Raw genomic sequence first — 18690 nt, 5'->3', positions numbered from 1 at the left:
AATTTTTTCAAGAACAAATATACAAATTTTCAGTAGCAATGCCACAATTGTGTTATATTTTAATTCATGCTAATGCAGGATTTTACTGTATCAACTTCAAACAGATTTTGCCCAAATGCATTTTTTCCCCATTTCATATTCCTCCAAACTGATAGGTATTTAGTCAGGAATGAACTTTGAATATACAATGCTTCAAGTGTAAAAATCATGCATCTTTTCCTTTCCAGCACAAAATAGCAAGGCAGAGTCTGAGGACAAAGCAGAAACTTCAAAAGAAAAATCTAAAGAAGAAACACCTGACAAGTATAACAAGATTGTAAAGGAGGAGAAACCAAAGACATTCAAGAAGGAAGAGAGGAAAGAGGAGACAACAGATACAATCAAGGATGATTTCAGAAGGAATGAATTCAGAAAAAAAGAGGAGGAGAGATACAGAGAACCATCTGGAGAAAGAGGACAGCAATATGGCAGTAGGAAATGCACTCGATACTTTGAAGAGGAAGAGAGACGAGGTCTTGGATTTGAATCCCAACCACCCTATCTTGAACTGAGGCAAAAATCAGGGCAGTCATCACTATTCATGCCAAGGAGCCTGTCACCGCATCAGCCATCTGATATGCTAGGAATCCAACATTCTGGAAGCCAAGTTCATCATTCCCTTGATTCTCCAGTAACAATGGACCAACTGCCAATGGTACCTCGGACTGTTATAGATACCATGCTAGAGGCACCACCTGGTCAGCCAGTCATGTTGAGTGGTTTGAAGACCTCAGCAACAGGGGCCCCTCCCACTCTACTGCAGACAGGTGTTCCAGTCATTTCTGGTACACTATCTACTTCCCAAGTGGCAGTCTCAGCTCCTCTTATAGTTCACCATCAACCATCTCCTCATGACCAACAACAGCAAGTGCTGCCTCCTCAGCTGGTGTCTCTCCCTTCCACACCAGTAGCTGTCAGTATTGCACCACCACAGATGACTGTACATTACACTATATCTGTACCTTCCCAACCAACTGTGACTGTTGCACCACTTCCCCAACATTCAGTAGCACCACAGCTAATGCCACAAGCAGCACCATCCCATATTCTGCATCATCAGCTACAGCCACAACAGCCAACACCACCCCCACCACCACCAGGGCCCCCTCCAGGCTACCCACCAATCTCATTACCAATGGTTGTGCAGACTATGCCACAAATTGCACCAGGTCAGCCAGTCCCTACAGCTTCACAGCCCTTAATGAACCCTCAGCCCCCACCAGGTCTTCCCCCAACACATGGCACTCCAGCTCCTCCTATCCAAATGATGCCTGAAATCCACCCACCTCATACCTCACATTTTGTCTCTCTTCCACAGTCTGTTCAATCTCTGCAGCAGCAAGTAGTATATACCACTCCAAATTCCTCTCAGCCACCAGTGCTCCTTCCTCCGAATGCTCCCACATCTTTTGCCCCCACTCCAATAAGTACTTCACTTCCACCTCATTCTATAGCATCACAATCTTGTGTCCCTCCAATCTTTCGACACACCATCATGCATGCTGCTGTACCCCATCCCCCTCAGTCTAATCCCCAACCACTAATGGTAGTAACGATGACTACCTCAAGAATGGAGACTCCACCCCATGCAAGTTTGATGCCCCCTCAGGCTTTACACTCCAGTCAACCACTTGTGTGTCCCCCATTCCCAATAAAGCAGGAACCACAGCACTTTGGAGACTATGGTCTGATTTCTGTGAAACAAGAGAACCAGCAAATGGGAGAGTATGGCCCAACTGTTTCCATGACCAGTTCTGGTGGTATTGGGGAATATGGGTCATTGGCAATGGATGAATATGGCCATGTTCCTATCAAGAAAGAGCCACAAAAGCCAGTCATTATGGGTGAATATATACCTATGTCAATAAAAAAAGAACAGGAGGAAGCTGAATATGATCCAGCAATGCCCACTGATGGGGAGTCACCAGGTAATTGAATGTTAATATTTTTGTTGAAAGCACAGCATGAATATCCAACTATTTTAAAACACCTTTCTTCAATTTTATTTTGTGCTGAAATTGTATCAATCTTTTTAAATCCATCTCTTTCATAAAGTTACATGGTAGACAAAATTAAACATAGTTTTGCCTGTCCAGCATAATTAAACATTGTCTCTTATTGCAGAAAAAGTTCAGCTTTAGTAAGGATACGATTATTTGCAAGGAAAATTCAAAAGCATGCATCATCACTAGGTGAGGTATCACAGACAAAAGTGAGCTTTGTTGAATAGGATAAAGTTATTTCCCCCTTTTTTTTTTAAATTGTGTGCTAGTTGGAGATAGTTGTTTCATGAAACTTGGCTTGTTTCTGTATCATAATTAGATGCCAATGCATCATAAAGTATGCATACTGAATGCCCTTGATATATACATATAGAGTTAATGAGTAAGTACTTCACCCACAGTTCCTCTAGTGTTTTTCATCAGTAGGTTTTAACAGTCATTGCATGTAAGTTTAAAGTCCTTTTAATAAGTAAAAGTCAGTCAGTAACATAAAACAATTGTTGTACAGTGTGTTTGAAGTAGCATCAGCCTGTCAGGTTTATATGCATTTATCCAGCCTCTCAATATTATGTCCACATTTAATCTATTTTGCAGTGAAGGAATTGCCTGAAGACGTGAAAGATGGTGTCAAAAGTGCTGGCTCTAATTCATCAGGGTAGGTTAAGATTAAAATATTCATCTTAATTTCATTCTGTAATATCGTGTTCATTGATTGAATAGGGGACTTCTGATGGAGGAGGGAAAGTATGATCCCTAGACTTTTTCCAATACTCAGCTGTACCCCAAAAACCACTAACCACTGACCTGAACATTTGTATGTGTCAGAATTAGTGACTGTACCCAGGACCTCAAAAATGTAGGTAAAATAAGAATGTTTTAGTTGTTTAAAGTCCTGACATGTATTCTTTAATGATAAGTACTTTCTGACAACCAATTTAATATTTACTTTGATTTTCAACCAGTCTTGCTGATTGGCAGCTTTTTATTGTTTGATGGGCAACTTTCAGGTGAGAGATCATTTGTGCAGAAATTAGCTTTGTCTTCAGTTTGTGTAATGACCATCCCACAAAAGAAGGTTATACTGGGATTCATTTTTGTATTGTTTTTGCCTCATGGTTATGACATGGTTGTGTAAAATTGGTAAGTAACTCTCACAGGAATGGGATGGGTTGGTTGTGGTTGAAGTATACAAGATGTGTTTATGGTGCAACTATCTAATGGATGGAGAATCTGACTCGTATATATATATATATATATTGTGGATGGATGCTTTCCCAGCCTATGCACTTAACCCAGCTGGGTTTGCATTACTTCTTTAAGTAAAAACAACACTTGTAATTTTGTTGTTGTAAAGGCATGAAAAGTGATGTTATCAAAAGTAAATAAATTCACACACTGATCCACCAGTTCTTATTGTCAAATTTCAGGTTCACTATGGGGTTGAAAAAGCAGAGTCATATTGTAGAGTCCAAGATAAAGAGGGAAAGCCTGAATGATGCTTTCGATATTGAAGAATCCAAAATTGAAGTCAGCTCAATGAAACCAGGTAAGATTTCTAAAACTTCAAACAATAACTGAAGCTAAATTTTTGATGAATGAGGAAACCATCGGTCTCTAAATTTTTTTCTCTGTTAGGCATGATTGATTATGTTACCAAAATTAAAAGATAAGTCTTGAGGCTGACAGTGACAATTTAAAAAAAATGTAAGCAGAAACATTATAGAGCACAAAGTATTTTAAATCTACAAATATGAGCTGCACTTTCCTGTTTTGAACTGGTTCCTATTAAAGTATAGTCGGTGACCATTGTTGTATAAGCATATTGAGATATAGTAGTCACTTTTCCTATGCTGGTGGCATGAACAGTGGTATAATTTCGATTTTAAATGTCTCAAAAGTCACATATTATCTACATCAGTTACTACATTCAAGTGAAAGATTTTCATATCATTATAAGTGAAAAGGTTATGCCATCATGTGCTAGTCTTTCCTGTCTGAATGGCTCAAGCAGAAAGTTTGTTGCATCATCATGATCAGTGTTATAGTTTTGCATTAGTTTTCAAAAGTCGCAACTCCTTCTATAAATACATTACCCAATCAAAATAACTTAGGAGAACTACTACTACCTCACAAATCCAGCCCTTCCAGATACTACTTTTAGCTAAAGGGAGCTAAAAGATGTCTGCCAAAATATGTGGCAGTCAGGCAGTGATCTCTCCTTAGGTATATAATGGGGGAGGCAGCAAAGCCTAAGAACGTGTCAGTTACTACTTCCGCTTGTGCCAAAGAAGCATGCTCACATTACGAGAGACATCGCAAAATCCAGAATCTACATGCAAGTTGGAGGAGTTTTTCACTTATAAGGAAAGTATACTCCATCCATATTTCCAACTTTTTATCTTCCTATACTGAAAAAGTTTTGCCTTTAAAATTTGCTAACACTTATTCATCGTCACACATTGCACAGTGGAGCCTCAGAATCTTCAGATTCAGTTCAGGCTAAAATATCTTAATTTAACCTACTTTATAACAGTGGCTCAGTTTCATTTTATGTGAAGGTTTTGTATGTAATGTAGATGCTTGAGTTCATTTCTATAATGCTTTTGTTCTGCTCAGACAAGTACAGGTCAGTTTTCTGTACTCTGTTTACTCAGTCGCATCATGCTCATGCATGTTTCTATAGGTGACACTTGAGTCATGTTTTATCTGTATAAGCATTCCATCATATTTAAAGAGCACTTAGTCACTTGCACAAGTAGCCTATGCAACTTAACAAGATAGGTTTGGACTACAATATTTATATGTGTGCTGGTCTTTATGTCCTTAAGAAACTCCTTATATATGCATAATTTGGTTATTTCTGGTACATACAAGTGAGTTTCCTTTACCACAGCATCCTTAGCCTTGGAACACCATGCTTCAGTGATTCAAGCTGTACTTGTCATCCTTGACTTTCCCTACAGGTAGCATTGTAATTGAGATCATCTGCTATCACTTTTTTCCAGGTAACTATCATTTGGTATAGCTCCGCACCCACACTCAAATATCACATGTGCTGCCCACATGTTTATACGTCTCCTCCTTATAATTAGTATCATCATTATATTTTATCTGTATGCCCCGTTGCTTTATTAGACTGTCTGTTATCAGTCTTATGGTCACCTTTTCAAGATTTAGCTCTGCTTGGACATTGTGTTCTAAAAGACAGGTGCAGGGCTACAGTTTTATATGTTTTGCTCTATTTGTCTTACAGATTAGAATTATGGGCAAAGCACAGAAACACACCGCTCAGGACAAAGATGTCAGCAGTCTCAGACCTGCCAACCCTTACTATTTTGCTATAAGTCTTATGAAAATTACCCTTAAAATACAAACTTACTGCATAAAAGCAGATGCATGTTTCAGAAGAAAAGGGTTAATAAGCCTCTTGTAAAGTTTTCCTAATCAACATCAAAGAATAAAAAGGAGTATTCAGATTCTTGTGAACAAAAGCTGGAAGGGACACAGTTACATTCACTGAACATCAAGTGCCAATTTGAGTATGACTCATGGCAGGAGATATAATTGCTGTCGTCATGTGAAATGGAAAAAGATAAGAATTACGTCAAGTTGAGAGATAGCAACAAGCCATTGAGCTGCATAGGGTTTGGAACTTGAGTTTGCACAACTGTACTAGTGGTAAATAAAGTCTACACATACTTTACAAACTTTTCAGTTGAACATAATGTTTATTTTCTCTGCATGTTTCAAATACCAAACTTTTAATTATGTTTTTGAGCTTTACAATAGCAGTTTATGATATATTTTTACATCTTACTGAAAACTGGTCAAACTTACAGCAAAATATCAACTGCCTTACTTGCGGTTGGCAGGTCTGCAGTCTGCATGCTGATCTTTCCTCAGTATGAGAATTTCTGGTGGACAAGGGAGATAAATCAACTTACCCTTCAGCCATGAAGTGCTAGGCTTTGACATGCACTGAAACAGATCTGGCACCCAAGTCAGCACCACAAGACTCAGCACTTTTGGCAACTCTTCATTGCCTCCTCAGGGTTCGGCTTGATTCCTATTGTTGAACAGCAAGGGACAGAGATAACAAACAGCCAGGCTCCCTATCACTCAGCAGACATTTGGACAGGTTACATGGATCACACATCCAAGAACCCATCCCAAACTGATGATCCTAACGACATCCTCCCCATTCGGATGGTAGGTTTTCTGTTGTGACCGGCCTAGGCCATATACTAGTGATCGTGAAGGGCCAAAAAATCAATATTACAGGCCCAATCACTAACAGCCCAGCTACCAGTACATCGAACCCGACTTTTGCAGACATGTGCAGGGACCAGTCTAACCCTCACACCACCTCGAGATACTCTTTTAGCACAATTCCACGAGTTGTTCCCCATGCCTCAACATATATCACCTTGCAATTTCAGTATATTCTGCCATGAGAAGAGACTCTTTACTTGGCAACTGTTAAAGTCTGGTTTCAAATTCAGGGCTTTCTGTGAATTTAGAGAGTGACAGACCTTGTTAGTCTTCACCAGCTATGTCTCAAGCATTACAGGGGACCTTAGCCTCACCTCATGCAAGTTCTTTCATCTATTCCTAAGTATCCCATGGCACGGGAAGATTAATCATTCCGTGCCTCCATTCATGATGTTTTGTACCTTTAACTCCTGGAGTTTTGTCCCTCTCCTCCCACTCCATCAACCTGGAACAGAAGAGTCCAACTTCATTTACTTCGGCAGTCTGGGAGAGTTACAGACATTCTGACCAGTTTTCATCATCAGTTTGTCAGCGGTTCTACATTTACAACACACCAGTCTTTCATTTGAAAACCGCAACAGTTGAGAGTGATACTGTCGCTTAGGGGATGACAAGGCCACACTCCATACATATGGACCAGATGGCCTTTGATGTGGCTACTGTGTTGGACTTTCCTGTCAATGGCTATCTTCCAACAGGTGTAACATAGCTTTTCTTCTCCCACTCTGAATACCTCAGGGCATGCATGGGAGTCGGTCTCAAGAATGGCCTGAGTACTGAATAGACCAATCAAAACACTTTAGTCAGTGCTGTAACTGCAGCTTCAAATTTACAGTTGGTGGAATGTGACTCAGTGCTCTGCACTTTCCTGAAGGACCACCATGATGCCAAGATAAGAGCACAGTCTTTGTCCTCTAACTTGGTTCCACCCAGCAAAAGCCACAGTTCTTGCATGCCAAAGCAGATATAACACCGAGAGGGTCCTATCATTTCACTCCAGACTTTTCTTAGTCCCAAAGGCAAATGGAACTCTGCATCCACTCGTTGACCGAAGCACCCTCAATCAATTCATTCACACCCCTTGGTTCTTAATGGAAATACCACAGCACATTTTGAATGCCATCCTTGATGGAGACTTCGCTATTAGTGTGGACTTAAATATCACCTACAATATTGTATACCAATTCAGGGTACTCTCTTTGGGTCTCAACATCAACCTCTGGGTCTTCACGCAATCTGGACTTCTCGTCAACAAGGGATAATGCGACCTAGTTCCATCTCAACACTTTGTTCACCTAGGCATGGAGTTCAATACATGGCAGCATATTTTGTCTGCCTCAGGTTCAGGAATAGAAATCCAAATCATGGTAGCACATATGCTTTCAAGGAATTCTATCCACATTGGAATCTTTCATTTTTCTATCCTTGCTCAATGCAGCAGCAGACCTCTTTGTCTTAGGTTGCCTTATTATGCGCCCATTGCAATGATTCTTCTCCCAGAATGGAGTCCTAAAGTTTGCCCACAGGACCATCTTCTTCCCATGTGCACACATTTGAGGCACCATATGCAGAATTAGGGCAACGTAACTTGGCTCACGGCATGCATACATGTACTAGTACACCACCCGAGATTACAGTCTGCACTAATGCAATTATGGAAGGCTAGGGAGTCCACCTTTTACCATCCTTTCGGGAAACCTGCGGTGCATGCTTTCCCCAGGAATGATATCTTCATATCATTAAATTCTGGAGATGATGGCAATTGTGAAAGACTTTTAAGGCGACAGGAATATATGTATGACAAGAGAGTTCTCATTTTGTCCACAGCAGTGGTCATTTATCTCAAATGACAAGGAGGAACCAAGTCCAACAGTAGTGACTTATCTCATACAAGAAGGAGGAACTTAGTCCCTAGACCTTTGCATCCTGGTGTGGGACTTTCTAAAGTGGTGTTTTCAACAACAAATCCATATACAAGTTTGCTATACCTCAGGACTCCTAACATACTAGCAGAATCTTTGTCCTGAAACAATCAACTAATACAGACAGAACGGTCTCTGCATCCCTCCTCGGTTTTCATTCTGCTGGGACCAACAGGTGGTGGACCTGTTTGCATGAAGGTGTAATACCAAATTCTAACCTTCATATCTCCAGTCCCAGACACAAAGCTGGGGCATTCGACACCCTGTTGATAGATTGACGGGAAATGGCCTGGATGCATACACCTACCCTCCAACACTACTGATTCCAAGTGATACAAAAAGCAAGAGAATCAGAATGCCGCCTTTTATTCTGAATCAGGGTTCCCACGCTATCGGGTAAAAGTCGGGAGAAATGATAATTTTTTTCCCAACCGTGAAACGTTTTCGCAAATATTGATGAAAGTCAGGAAAGCCTGGGAATTTTCCACAGCTACTTGACACCTGAAACAATCATGAAATTGAGTCGTAACTAAACTGATCATGGGTTAAATTTATTGAGTTCTAACCAGAATATTTGAAGGGTGTAGTATGGGTCATCACAAGAGGCAAACACCGTGGTGACAAAGCATAGCCGCTTACCGGATGGCCTAGCAAACTTTAAACGCTGTTAGATCGAGTGATACTTGCATCAAATGGATATGAAAATTACTTATTTTCTCAGAAATTGTGAGTATTAAAATCGTTATGTCTGTAATCTGCTGAAAGATAGATAACACTACGGTGTTGAATAAATGTTACCTGGCACTCGCGATTTGCATTGCTAGTTGCATGAGTACACAAATCTAACCTACATTTTCAAATGTTGTAGAGAAAAAATAAAATAATTTTAAATGAAAGTCATATACTGGTTATAATAAAAATACGAAAACGAAAGAACACAAAATTTTCCATATTTATATATTCCAAGAACAACTTCTGGAGTTTTGTTGTAACATGTGACTACCACATTGACATGTGCTCTCTGCTTGATAAATCAGACTGGCCAGATCGTTGTTTTTTAACAAAAAGTATCTGACTTTCATTTAATATACCGGTAATTGAATTTCTCTACAACAACATTAAAATGGAGTTTGTTGTTGACATCACGTGACTAATGGACTTACGATGTCATCGTTTGAGATTTGTGAAGTGGCTAATAAAGCAAACTGCAAGACCAGGTCAGATTTCATCAATGCCATAGTTTTGTCTAGTCTGTCAGTGGATTAAAGACATAATGATTATAATACTTGCTATTTCTGAGAAAATAAATCATTTTCCTATTGATTTAATGCAGGTATAAGTCGATATAACATAAGTTTAAATTTTCTAGGCCCGCTGGTAAGCGATTAACATTTGTCGCTAACGCACGGTGGCAGCAAATTCCAAATTTTCTGCTATTGCAACAACCCCACACCCCAACCTAAATGTCCAAATATGAAAAATGGGGTGGGAATATTCGGAGGAAACCCAGATTAGAAAACGGACTGCTGTCCATTTTAAACCAAATTTGTAGTCCAAATTGTTGAATCTCAGCTGAAATGAGAAATTGTTGTCCATTGCATTATATATTAAAAAACGATTCCAGCCTCTGTATCAATACAAGTTTGGGGATTGGTTTAACAAATTACAAGAAGACAAGTTGATTGTACAGAAAATTCAGTCCTTGTTTATACAACATTATATAATTTTGATGGTCTTTTGTCAAAATTTAAATAAACCCTTTTGAAAATGTTTTTTAATTGATGGATTTTTTAACCAGATCATCTTAAGGAGATTAGGTTGTTTGAAAAATCTTCTTTGGGATTTTATTGACACAGATAAATTCAGGGTTAAGCTCGTCTCGTTACAAGGCAAAATTCTAATTATTTGCATTTATTGTTTTTTTTTATACTGTAATAGGAAATGTTACTTTCTATAAGATGCAAATATATATTGTTATAAAATTCTTTTGAATTCAAGGTTTGAAAGGAAACAAAACTAATTTATGTTCATTATGTTGTTCCCACTTAGCAACATAATGCAGGCCAGCAAAATATAGTTAGAAGTTTTATTTTGAACATTGAAATGACTTTACATGCCATTTTATAGGAATATAATCAAACTTGCTTTGTGTGATACATTTTGTGGTTTTTTACATGATCATCTTTTCTGGCTTAAATGTTTAGGAGAGTCTTGAAAGAGAACCATCTTTAGATTTAGAAAATGCATGTTTTATAATCTAAAATGTTCTTTAATTCCGTTCAGTAATGGTCATATGTGAACTTTGAAAAAATTAATTTCTTCCTGGAAATGACCTGGAAATTTATCTTTAGAAAAGCATGAGAACCATGCTGATTGCACCATACAGATGGGAGAAGTCGTGGATCAGTGACCTCATCAATCTCACAATGTGAACTCCTCCGATTACTCACATTTTCTTTCATCTACTCAACCAACCACAACAGCACTTATTCAGTTCCTACTCAGAGCTACAGAACCTGCACATGTGGATTGTATGAAACAGGCCCTCAGAAATAAACAATTCTCACAACCAGTCATGCAGAGAATCGCTTTAGCAGTAGGCCTTCCAGTCTAAAAGCATACAAAGGCAGATGGCTTTTCACCCAGTGGTGCACAAACAAATGCATCATACCTCTCAAGGCATCTATATCGCAAATAGCTAGCTTCTGGCTCTTCTTAGATAGAAAGTTTCCACCAAGTATGATAAAAGGTTACTGTTTCACAGTCACAGACATCTTTTCTCATCACGGAAGAGAGAATATTGGACAAAAGAGGGACTTGCCGACCAACACTCCAACTTTGAGTATACATGGCCAAAAATGTTCGCTTTATGCCTCTTGGTTCTTAACTGGCTGAACAAGACATACTTGAACTACTTTCAAGGGCATCTCTGGCACACCATTCCTACAAGACCATCCAGTCGGGTTACCTAGAAGCTGTCTCACATACATTAGGGGACCAGAGATGCTATCGCTGGGGTAAGGGGATGTACCTACCTCCACCTCTAACCTATTCATCTAAGGCATTGTGATTGGGTAACATATTTGAAGAAGAAATTAATTTTTCCTAGTAAAATATGTTTCTTCAAGAATACTTACACAATCTTAATACACATACGCCCTCCCAGCCTCCCCGCAGTTACATCCATAGAAAGCATGCCTTCCACTTCAGTAGTAACTGTCTCGTTCTTAGATTTTGCCCCCCAAGTATGATACCTAAGAGGAGATCACTCTGCCTGACTGCTACATAGGTTCACAGACAACTTTTACTTCCCTTTAGCTAAAAGTAGTATCTGGAAGGGCTGGATTTGCTAGGTAGTGGTAGTTCTCCTAGGATATTAGGATTGGGTAACGTATTTGAAAAAAGAAACATTTTGCTTGGAAAAAATGGTTTCACATCAGTGCCCACATTGAACTGAAACTTATTGGGTAATATTACTGTTTTGCTTGTGTTAACTACTTAAACAGAACGCTTGGTTCATCATTGTGAAAAACTTCTCAGCTCTCTTTGACATTTGTCTCTGCATTAAACTAAAACTAAAGTATAATATAATAATTGATTTAATGTTTATATGTTATCCTGTCTTGCCTGTATAATAATTGATTTAATGTTTACATGTTATCCTGTCTTGCCTGCTTATGCAAAAAGTGTTCATCAATGTAAAGTCTTGCATTTTTTGAAAGTTATTTCTTCAAAATCTGTTGCTGTATTCAGCTGAATCTTTGAGATAATGTGACTGTAGATCTAAATTTTATTTCCTGCTGTGCATGGAGTTGTCTCTTGCTTGTCTCATACACTGATGCAGAAAAATTTAATTTTGGTCAGCAGTATTAAAGTTTGCATTATGGTCAACATATTGTTACGATTTACATCATGGTCAGCAGTCAAAGTATTCATCATGGTCAACAATGTTCAAGTTTGTATTATGGTCAGCAATGTTAGACTTTGTATTGTGGTCAAAAAGTGTTACAGGTTGCATTATGGTTAACAGTATTCAATTTTGCATTATGGTCAGCAATATTAAAGTTTGCTTTAGGGTCATTAATGTTTCAGTTTGTTGTGAGAGTTTATTAAAGTCAGATACAGGAGTACTGACAAGCATATGGTTGCATGCGAGACACCAGGTTCTGCAGAACACTTGTAAACTGTGGATTTCTGTTTTTTTATTGCCCTATTTCTCTAAAATTTCCATTTTAGACTTGTACAAGTTTCATTAATTGCTAAAATATGCATTTGTGCTTGTTCCTTTGTTCAGAAATTTAGCTCTTTTTTATAATTTATACAACCTTAAAAGAAATTGACACTAGCAGATGCCAGTGACTTGGAGGCAAAAATGAGTAGATATCAGCATGAGCTACTAAGCCATATTTTGAGTTGCCATATTTTGCTTTTAAGGAAGCTTAATCACCAACTAAAATGATTGCCAGTTGTGATTGCTAATGCCATCGTAGTGGAATAGTTCACATCGATCAGTTCTCAGCATATGTAGATCAAAATAACCAATCAATTTCATGTGCTCATAGAGGATTCAATTAAATTGAAAATAAAGGCATATCAGATATCTCATATCATTTTTATCTTTGCACAATTTGAAGGTTTTGTCATTTTGAAATACTCTGCATTGTAGTTGCTTCAGTTCTGACATCTGGATTCAGTTCAGACTTTTCTAATGGCAATGAAAATACCCATTTCCCAACAGAATTATCTTGGTTCTGTCCCCATATTTTAAAAATAATTGCTCAAATTATACAACTGGTGATTCTGGAAAAAAGATGAGTGCATCACTATGTGGAAATTGTGGATATTGGAAATATAAAAAAGTTTTGGATCAGTTCTTTCAGTGACTTCTTGTTTGAAATATTTATGGCTGCTAACCCTGCTGTAAGGAAGTTGTATGCTGCAGAGGGGTAGTTCTTTGGGGAAAGTGAGGTCTTTTGCCTTTGCAAACATCGTTGACCTTCATAAACTTGTAAATATTTTCAAAGAAGTCATTACTTCATAAAAGAGGAAGTAAAAAAACATGTTTCTCACTAAGGGACTCACTGTAAAACTAGGTTAGGAGAAAGCCCCAAATGTACTAGTAAGGGATTGGTTATTGGCGTATTGTAGCTGTAATGTGTGTACACGAACATTCTGCCCTTGGCCTCTGTGTAAGAGCAAGATACTGATAGACTGGTTCTAGTCTCTCCCCCAGAGGATCCACAACTTAGAGATGTCATTGACAGGCTGACCGCTTGTGTTGCTGATGGTCTACCTGGACTGGAACTGAAAGTGATGGAAGTAAATCAGGACAATCCAGCCTATTGGTAAGTCTATACCATTATATTGACAATACAAGGTTCTTTATCAGTCAGTCAGGGGCCAAGGCTTTGTAAAATCTGCTGATCATCATCAAACTCATCTTGAAATTTGATTGATTTTAAACACTAAGGCTGCAGTGTTTACCCTATAAATGGCTTTGTTTATTTTGCCGCATGTGAACATTTACAAAATCGTAGCCATGTAAATGAATCTGCTCATGGCTGTCAGTGGCACAGGAATCGTTTGTTCCAGTTAAATATATTTGTGGATCTTTGATTAGAGGACATTTTACTAGGATGTTTTAAAAATGTGTATGATTTTCACATTGATTCTGGCATCACCAGAAAAATGTCAGAGTTGACGAGAATTGGTTGTACAACACAGTAAATAGCATCAGACATCTGTGGATTTCCTGATAATGCTTAAACTTTATTTTTTTTTAACCTTCAAAAAATGTTTGTTAACAGTACCCATGACGAGTAACATTTGATTTTGAAGAAACACCACTTCAGGTTTGTAAGTCACTGTACAGCTTATTTAGTTTTTTCTGATCCTACAAAAGTATGCTGTATTTATGGCCAGGCTGTACATATGGTTGCATTATCAAATGTTTTTTGTCAAGTACATATATGTACCAATACAAAACAATACCAAGTCAATATTAAGGCTGTTTGAAGTAAATTATCAAATATAGTCAACAAAGAAATGTCATACAACCTGAATCCTGTCATAATAAAATGTGAAACACATAAAACAAATGAAATAATTGCTTGATGAATGAGGCACATATTGTTGTTGATGGCTTTCGTATAAATAGCTGTCTGCTATGAGCCTAATGTGCAGACAAAAAGAAAAGGTTGAGTTTTGAATTGGTTAATTTAATGGCATCATTTTGGTTATTGTATTTTGTTTACATGATTATTGTAATAGACTTGGATGAAATTAAACAACCAACAAATGTGTTACAGTGTTCATTGTGATGTGCAAGCCATTAAAGGAACATAACTTTGTAAAATATCATCAAAATTTGATCATCATAGAAGTCGTCTTAGACTGATGAAGCTTGAAGCTATGCTGCTAGTTTGATTCAAATCAAATGAAAAACGTTAATGCTAGAGTGTTCATGTCTTAATGGAATGCAAATTCTTAGTCTTTTAGGGGCTTTAACACTGTAAATTAGTGACAAAATCTGATCATCTTCAAAAATTCATCCCAGATCTTCCCCAAGTAAAAACTTAAATATTGATTTGATGGAATGAAACAAAAAATGTAAATGCTAGTAGTCACAAGCTGTAAAACTTTTATGCTTTTTGACAATTTAGGTCAAACATTCTAAAATGATAAATGCAGTTAACTGTGTTAGAAATGGTAAAAGTCTACTTACAAAATTCATCTGAGATTTTGTTTAGGTGAAGCATTACATGGTTTGGTTGACATAAAACAACCTTGGAATTCCAGAATGTTGACAAGAAACCAGGATGACTATTTTGAGTCATTCAACGCTCTTAGATATGGGCAAAATTATGTCATCAAACTCATCCAAGCTCTTGTTCGAATAAAGCTTCAGTATGAGTTTCATGAGATTTTTTGACAAGTGCGAATGCCAGTGTTCACAAGCCATCGGGATACTTATTCCAAGTTAGTAAAGGGCAGTAACTCTTAGACTGTACATGGCAAATCTGCTCATCATAGAACTGATCCAAGTTCTTGTTCAGATGAAGCTTCATGGCAGATTTGGTTGAAATCTGTGATAAAAGTAGAAGCTTAAGTGTTCACAAGTTTGCACATGGATGGATTAACAGTCTTATGGATGGATGGACATTTCTATATTCCCTTGCCTAAGCAGTAGGGGATAAAAAGCAAGATCATTTGTTATACAAAACTTTGATTTGTTATTACTGTTTATCATAAAATGGCTGCATAAGAATGCATGCCACTGAGGATACCTTGTTATTGGACCTTTGCAGAAATCTCTGAAAAATCAAGGAAAATATTCTTGCAGAATTTGAAACACTGCAGTGTACTCATTTTACACAATCTATATACCAGAACTTTTGATATTTAAACTTGTTAAATAATCTTAAAGGTATAAAGCAGAAATCGTGAATTTCATTGGTCTGACCAAATTTGATTAACTCTTTTTAAATACATGTATTAGATTTTGCTCTCATTCTACCAAGAAAAAAAAAATACTTTCTTCTCATTATTATAGGTTCCTGTATGACACAAGTAGCCCTGCCAACCATTACTACCGTTACAAACTCCAGACATTAAGAGAAAACAAGAAGAAATTGGAAGGCAATGAAGCAGATGTGGAGGACAATGAAGGTACAGCTTCATTATTACATGTGACATCATTATTGGTTATCGTTTTAGTTCCTTAGGTTTTTCCATACAAACTTTGTCGGCCAGGGATAAGTATAATGTGTTACCTTGTGTGCATGATATTGTTCCTGTGAAGTTCAGTCTTGTCACATGAAAGCATAATAGCTTGTGTATTATTTAGTCATTATAAAAAAGTGCAGACACATAACTGTATTTCTACATCCTTTTAATAGAAGGCATGCTCATTACCTTTCTATTCAGATTTTGTCTTGCTATTAAAAATTCAATGTACATGTACTGAATTTCTTTGAACACTAGAAATAAACTTAAATTATTAGCCAGTCTTTGCCTGTATAGCCCAACTATCTGTTTGTATCCTTGATTTGCTCTCCAACAATGATCTGCTGTCAAGCTAGTTTTACTTTTACAAAACCGGATGTTCTGGATTGTAGTTTAGCTACTTTGTTTCACAGCATGAGAATCCTGTTTTTGTGATTAGATTTGCCCTTATGTTGCAAATTTCAAAATCTACAATTCTTATAATATTAAACTTTTCCCCAATCCTGGAAAAAGCCAAGAGAAACAGAGTGGTGTCAGACCTGACTTTCTCAACTGTCTCAGTGACAATGGAATTTCCTACTGGTATCTCTTCTTCCTACATTACCTTCTTGGAAACATTTGCATGCAGAATAAAATTATGCATCAGTATCAGTAGATATATTTTGATCTTATATCTAGATACTAAGATAAATTTCATTGTGTTGATCAGTATATTTGTGTGCCTTGGCAGGTGAGGGATCTCAAAAGGGAATCAAGAGGAAGCGCAAAAGTCGATGGGGTCCACAGGATGATACTACCCCTATAGGAGCCCCAGTGATTGCTGTGCCACCAATTGTTGCTACTAATATTCAGCTGGTTGCTGGCACTGTAGTGGCTCCAGTACAAGGTAAAGCACAGATTGTTCTTGATGTAAAATTAAATATAATTAGGACCCTGCCCAGTGGAGTTTTCTAAGTCCTGCAATAATCAAATTGTCAGTCTGTCTATCCAGTTGTCATCGCTTTTATATCAGCAAGAAAACTTGCTGGGAATTGTTGGACTTTTCTCTTGCTGGGAATTGTTGGACTTTTCTCAGATTAAATGTTAAGGTTTATGAGACCTCAAAAGTCCTTGATTTTGAGCCTTCTCTGCTATCATTCAGTTGAGTCTCCCTCAAAGAGCTTGATTTCCAGCCTTATCTGTTTTCATTCAATTGAGTCTCCCTCAAAGAGCTTGATTTCCAGCCTTATCTGTTATCATTCAGTTGACTGTCCCTCAAAGAGCTCAATTTCCAGCCCTCTATGTCATGATTTAATTGATCGTCTCTCAACTTGTTGTTTACACAGCTTAACTTTCCCGAGGAACATTGCACATACCCAAATGTAGCATGTAGCTCCGTACTAATGATACCCTGAATGATTTTGATTCTTTTGGTTTTCAGCATTATATGACATGATACATCATCTGATTTGCCTGTCATCCAGACTGGTTTCTGTAGTGTAACTTGAGCAAGGTTTGCAGCCAGTTTGGTATGGGGCTTATATTGCGGAGTCTTTGAACAAGTTTAATCTCCAGCATTCTGTGACATTACTTACAAAGCTTACCCCTTTCTTTACTGCCTCTCCTCCTATTTTTGGTTTCTGCAGCATTACTTGACAAGGGATTGTTAAATCTTAAAAAAAAATTGGCATGAAGTTTTATACTGATAAGACCTTCAATGAATTTAATTTCAGGGTTCACTTTATCATTTAGAAGATTTATTTACCTCTGACTGACATATTTTACTCAGGATGAGGCTGCATGACGTTGAAGAATGTTGAGTTTCAACAATAGTTGTCATTTACTATGCACCTTGTTATTGACCAGGTATAGAAAAGTTTGATTTTCAGCATTCCTTCTCTTTAAGAAAGGTTTTTTCCCTGATTACACATTTTCCTATTTTTGGATTTCCAAATAAATGGTTGCTCTATAAGGTCTTGTCTATCAGATAGTAGTATGTGGACTCTTCCAATTTCCACATGCCCAAAATTCTCCCATTTTAATATTGTCACACAACGTTGCAATATCTAAAATTCAAATATTAGTTCAATATGGTTCAAAGGGGTTTGAAGGTAACGCAAGTGTCATTAGTATTCAACGCTACGCTGGCATGCTTTACAAGGTAAAACTCTGTCAGTGAAGAGTTCTGAAATTTATTTTTATTAGGCTTTGCCGATAGATAATTGCTTCCTAAATTGGATCAAAAATAAATTACACTTGAACACTATTCCAATAGCTGAAATGACCATGCTTTGCGTTATATATATGCAGTAAAATCCGACTTCAAAGAAACATTGCCACTGTTCACAAACTTTTAAAAAAATATAATACATGTGGCTTAAACATTCTCATTCAAGGCAACAAAATGTTATAACTTTTGTTATTTACACATATCTAGCATCTCTGATTTACCTATAATGGATTGTTCCACTTCCAGATCCTACCTATGCAAATTAGCACAATGGGCTCACCCAATGCAGCCTTCAAACAGATCTCACTAGCTATTGTCATGTGAAATGGTGGTTTATATCTGACCTCCTTGCTTTTAATTGCTGCTATTTAATCTGCCTAAGGGATAGTTTTACATCAGCTCCATTCATGGATGTTTGCTGTTTATACATACTACATTTAACAGGCGTATACTGGTCTTTTTCTTTTCTTTCGAAGATTACTGAAAATTAAGTGTTCACAAGACACGACTGTCAGGGGGT

The 18690-nt window shown here is 37.5% G+C and overlaps 1 protein-coding gene across 2 annotated transcripts in view; it reads left to right on the top strand.

Moving 5' to 3' along the window:
- The window catches only part of LOC149800783 (uncharacterized), a 69445-nt gene that overhangs the window by 18356 nt on the left and 32399 nt on the right, over positions 1 to 18690 (top strand). For both annotated transcript variants that reach the window (XM_089954763.1, XM_089954762.1), the window contains exons 4-9: positions 228 to 1967; positions 2637 to 2697; positions 3470 to 3588; positions 13458 to 13581; positions 15789 to 15904; positions 16692 to 16847. In XM_089954763.1, the coding sequence (XP_089810889.1) occupies positions 228 to 1967; positions 2637 to 2697; positions 3470 to 3588; positions 13458 to 13581; positions 15789 to 15904; positions 16692 to 16847 (2316 nt within the window). The remainder of the gene's footprint in view (positions 1 to 227; positions 1968 to 2636; positions 2698 to 3469; positions 3589 to 13457; positions 13582 to 15788; positions 15905 to 16691; positions 16848 to 18690) is intronic.

The sequence above is a fragment of the Sinohyriopsis cumingii genome, chromosome 4 (assembly GCF_028554795.1).
Source record: "Sinohyriopsis cumingii isolate HCF-2022 chromosome 4, ASM2855479v2, whole genome shotgun sequence".
Lineage (NCBI taxonomy): Eukaryota > Metazoa > Mollusca > Bivalvia > Unionida > Unionidae > Sinohyriopsis > Sinohyriopsis cumingii.
The sequence above is the reverse complement of the archived record's forward strand: the minus strand, read 5'-3'. Positions and strand labels throughout refer to the sequence as shown.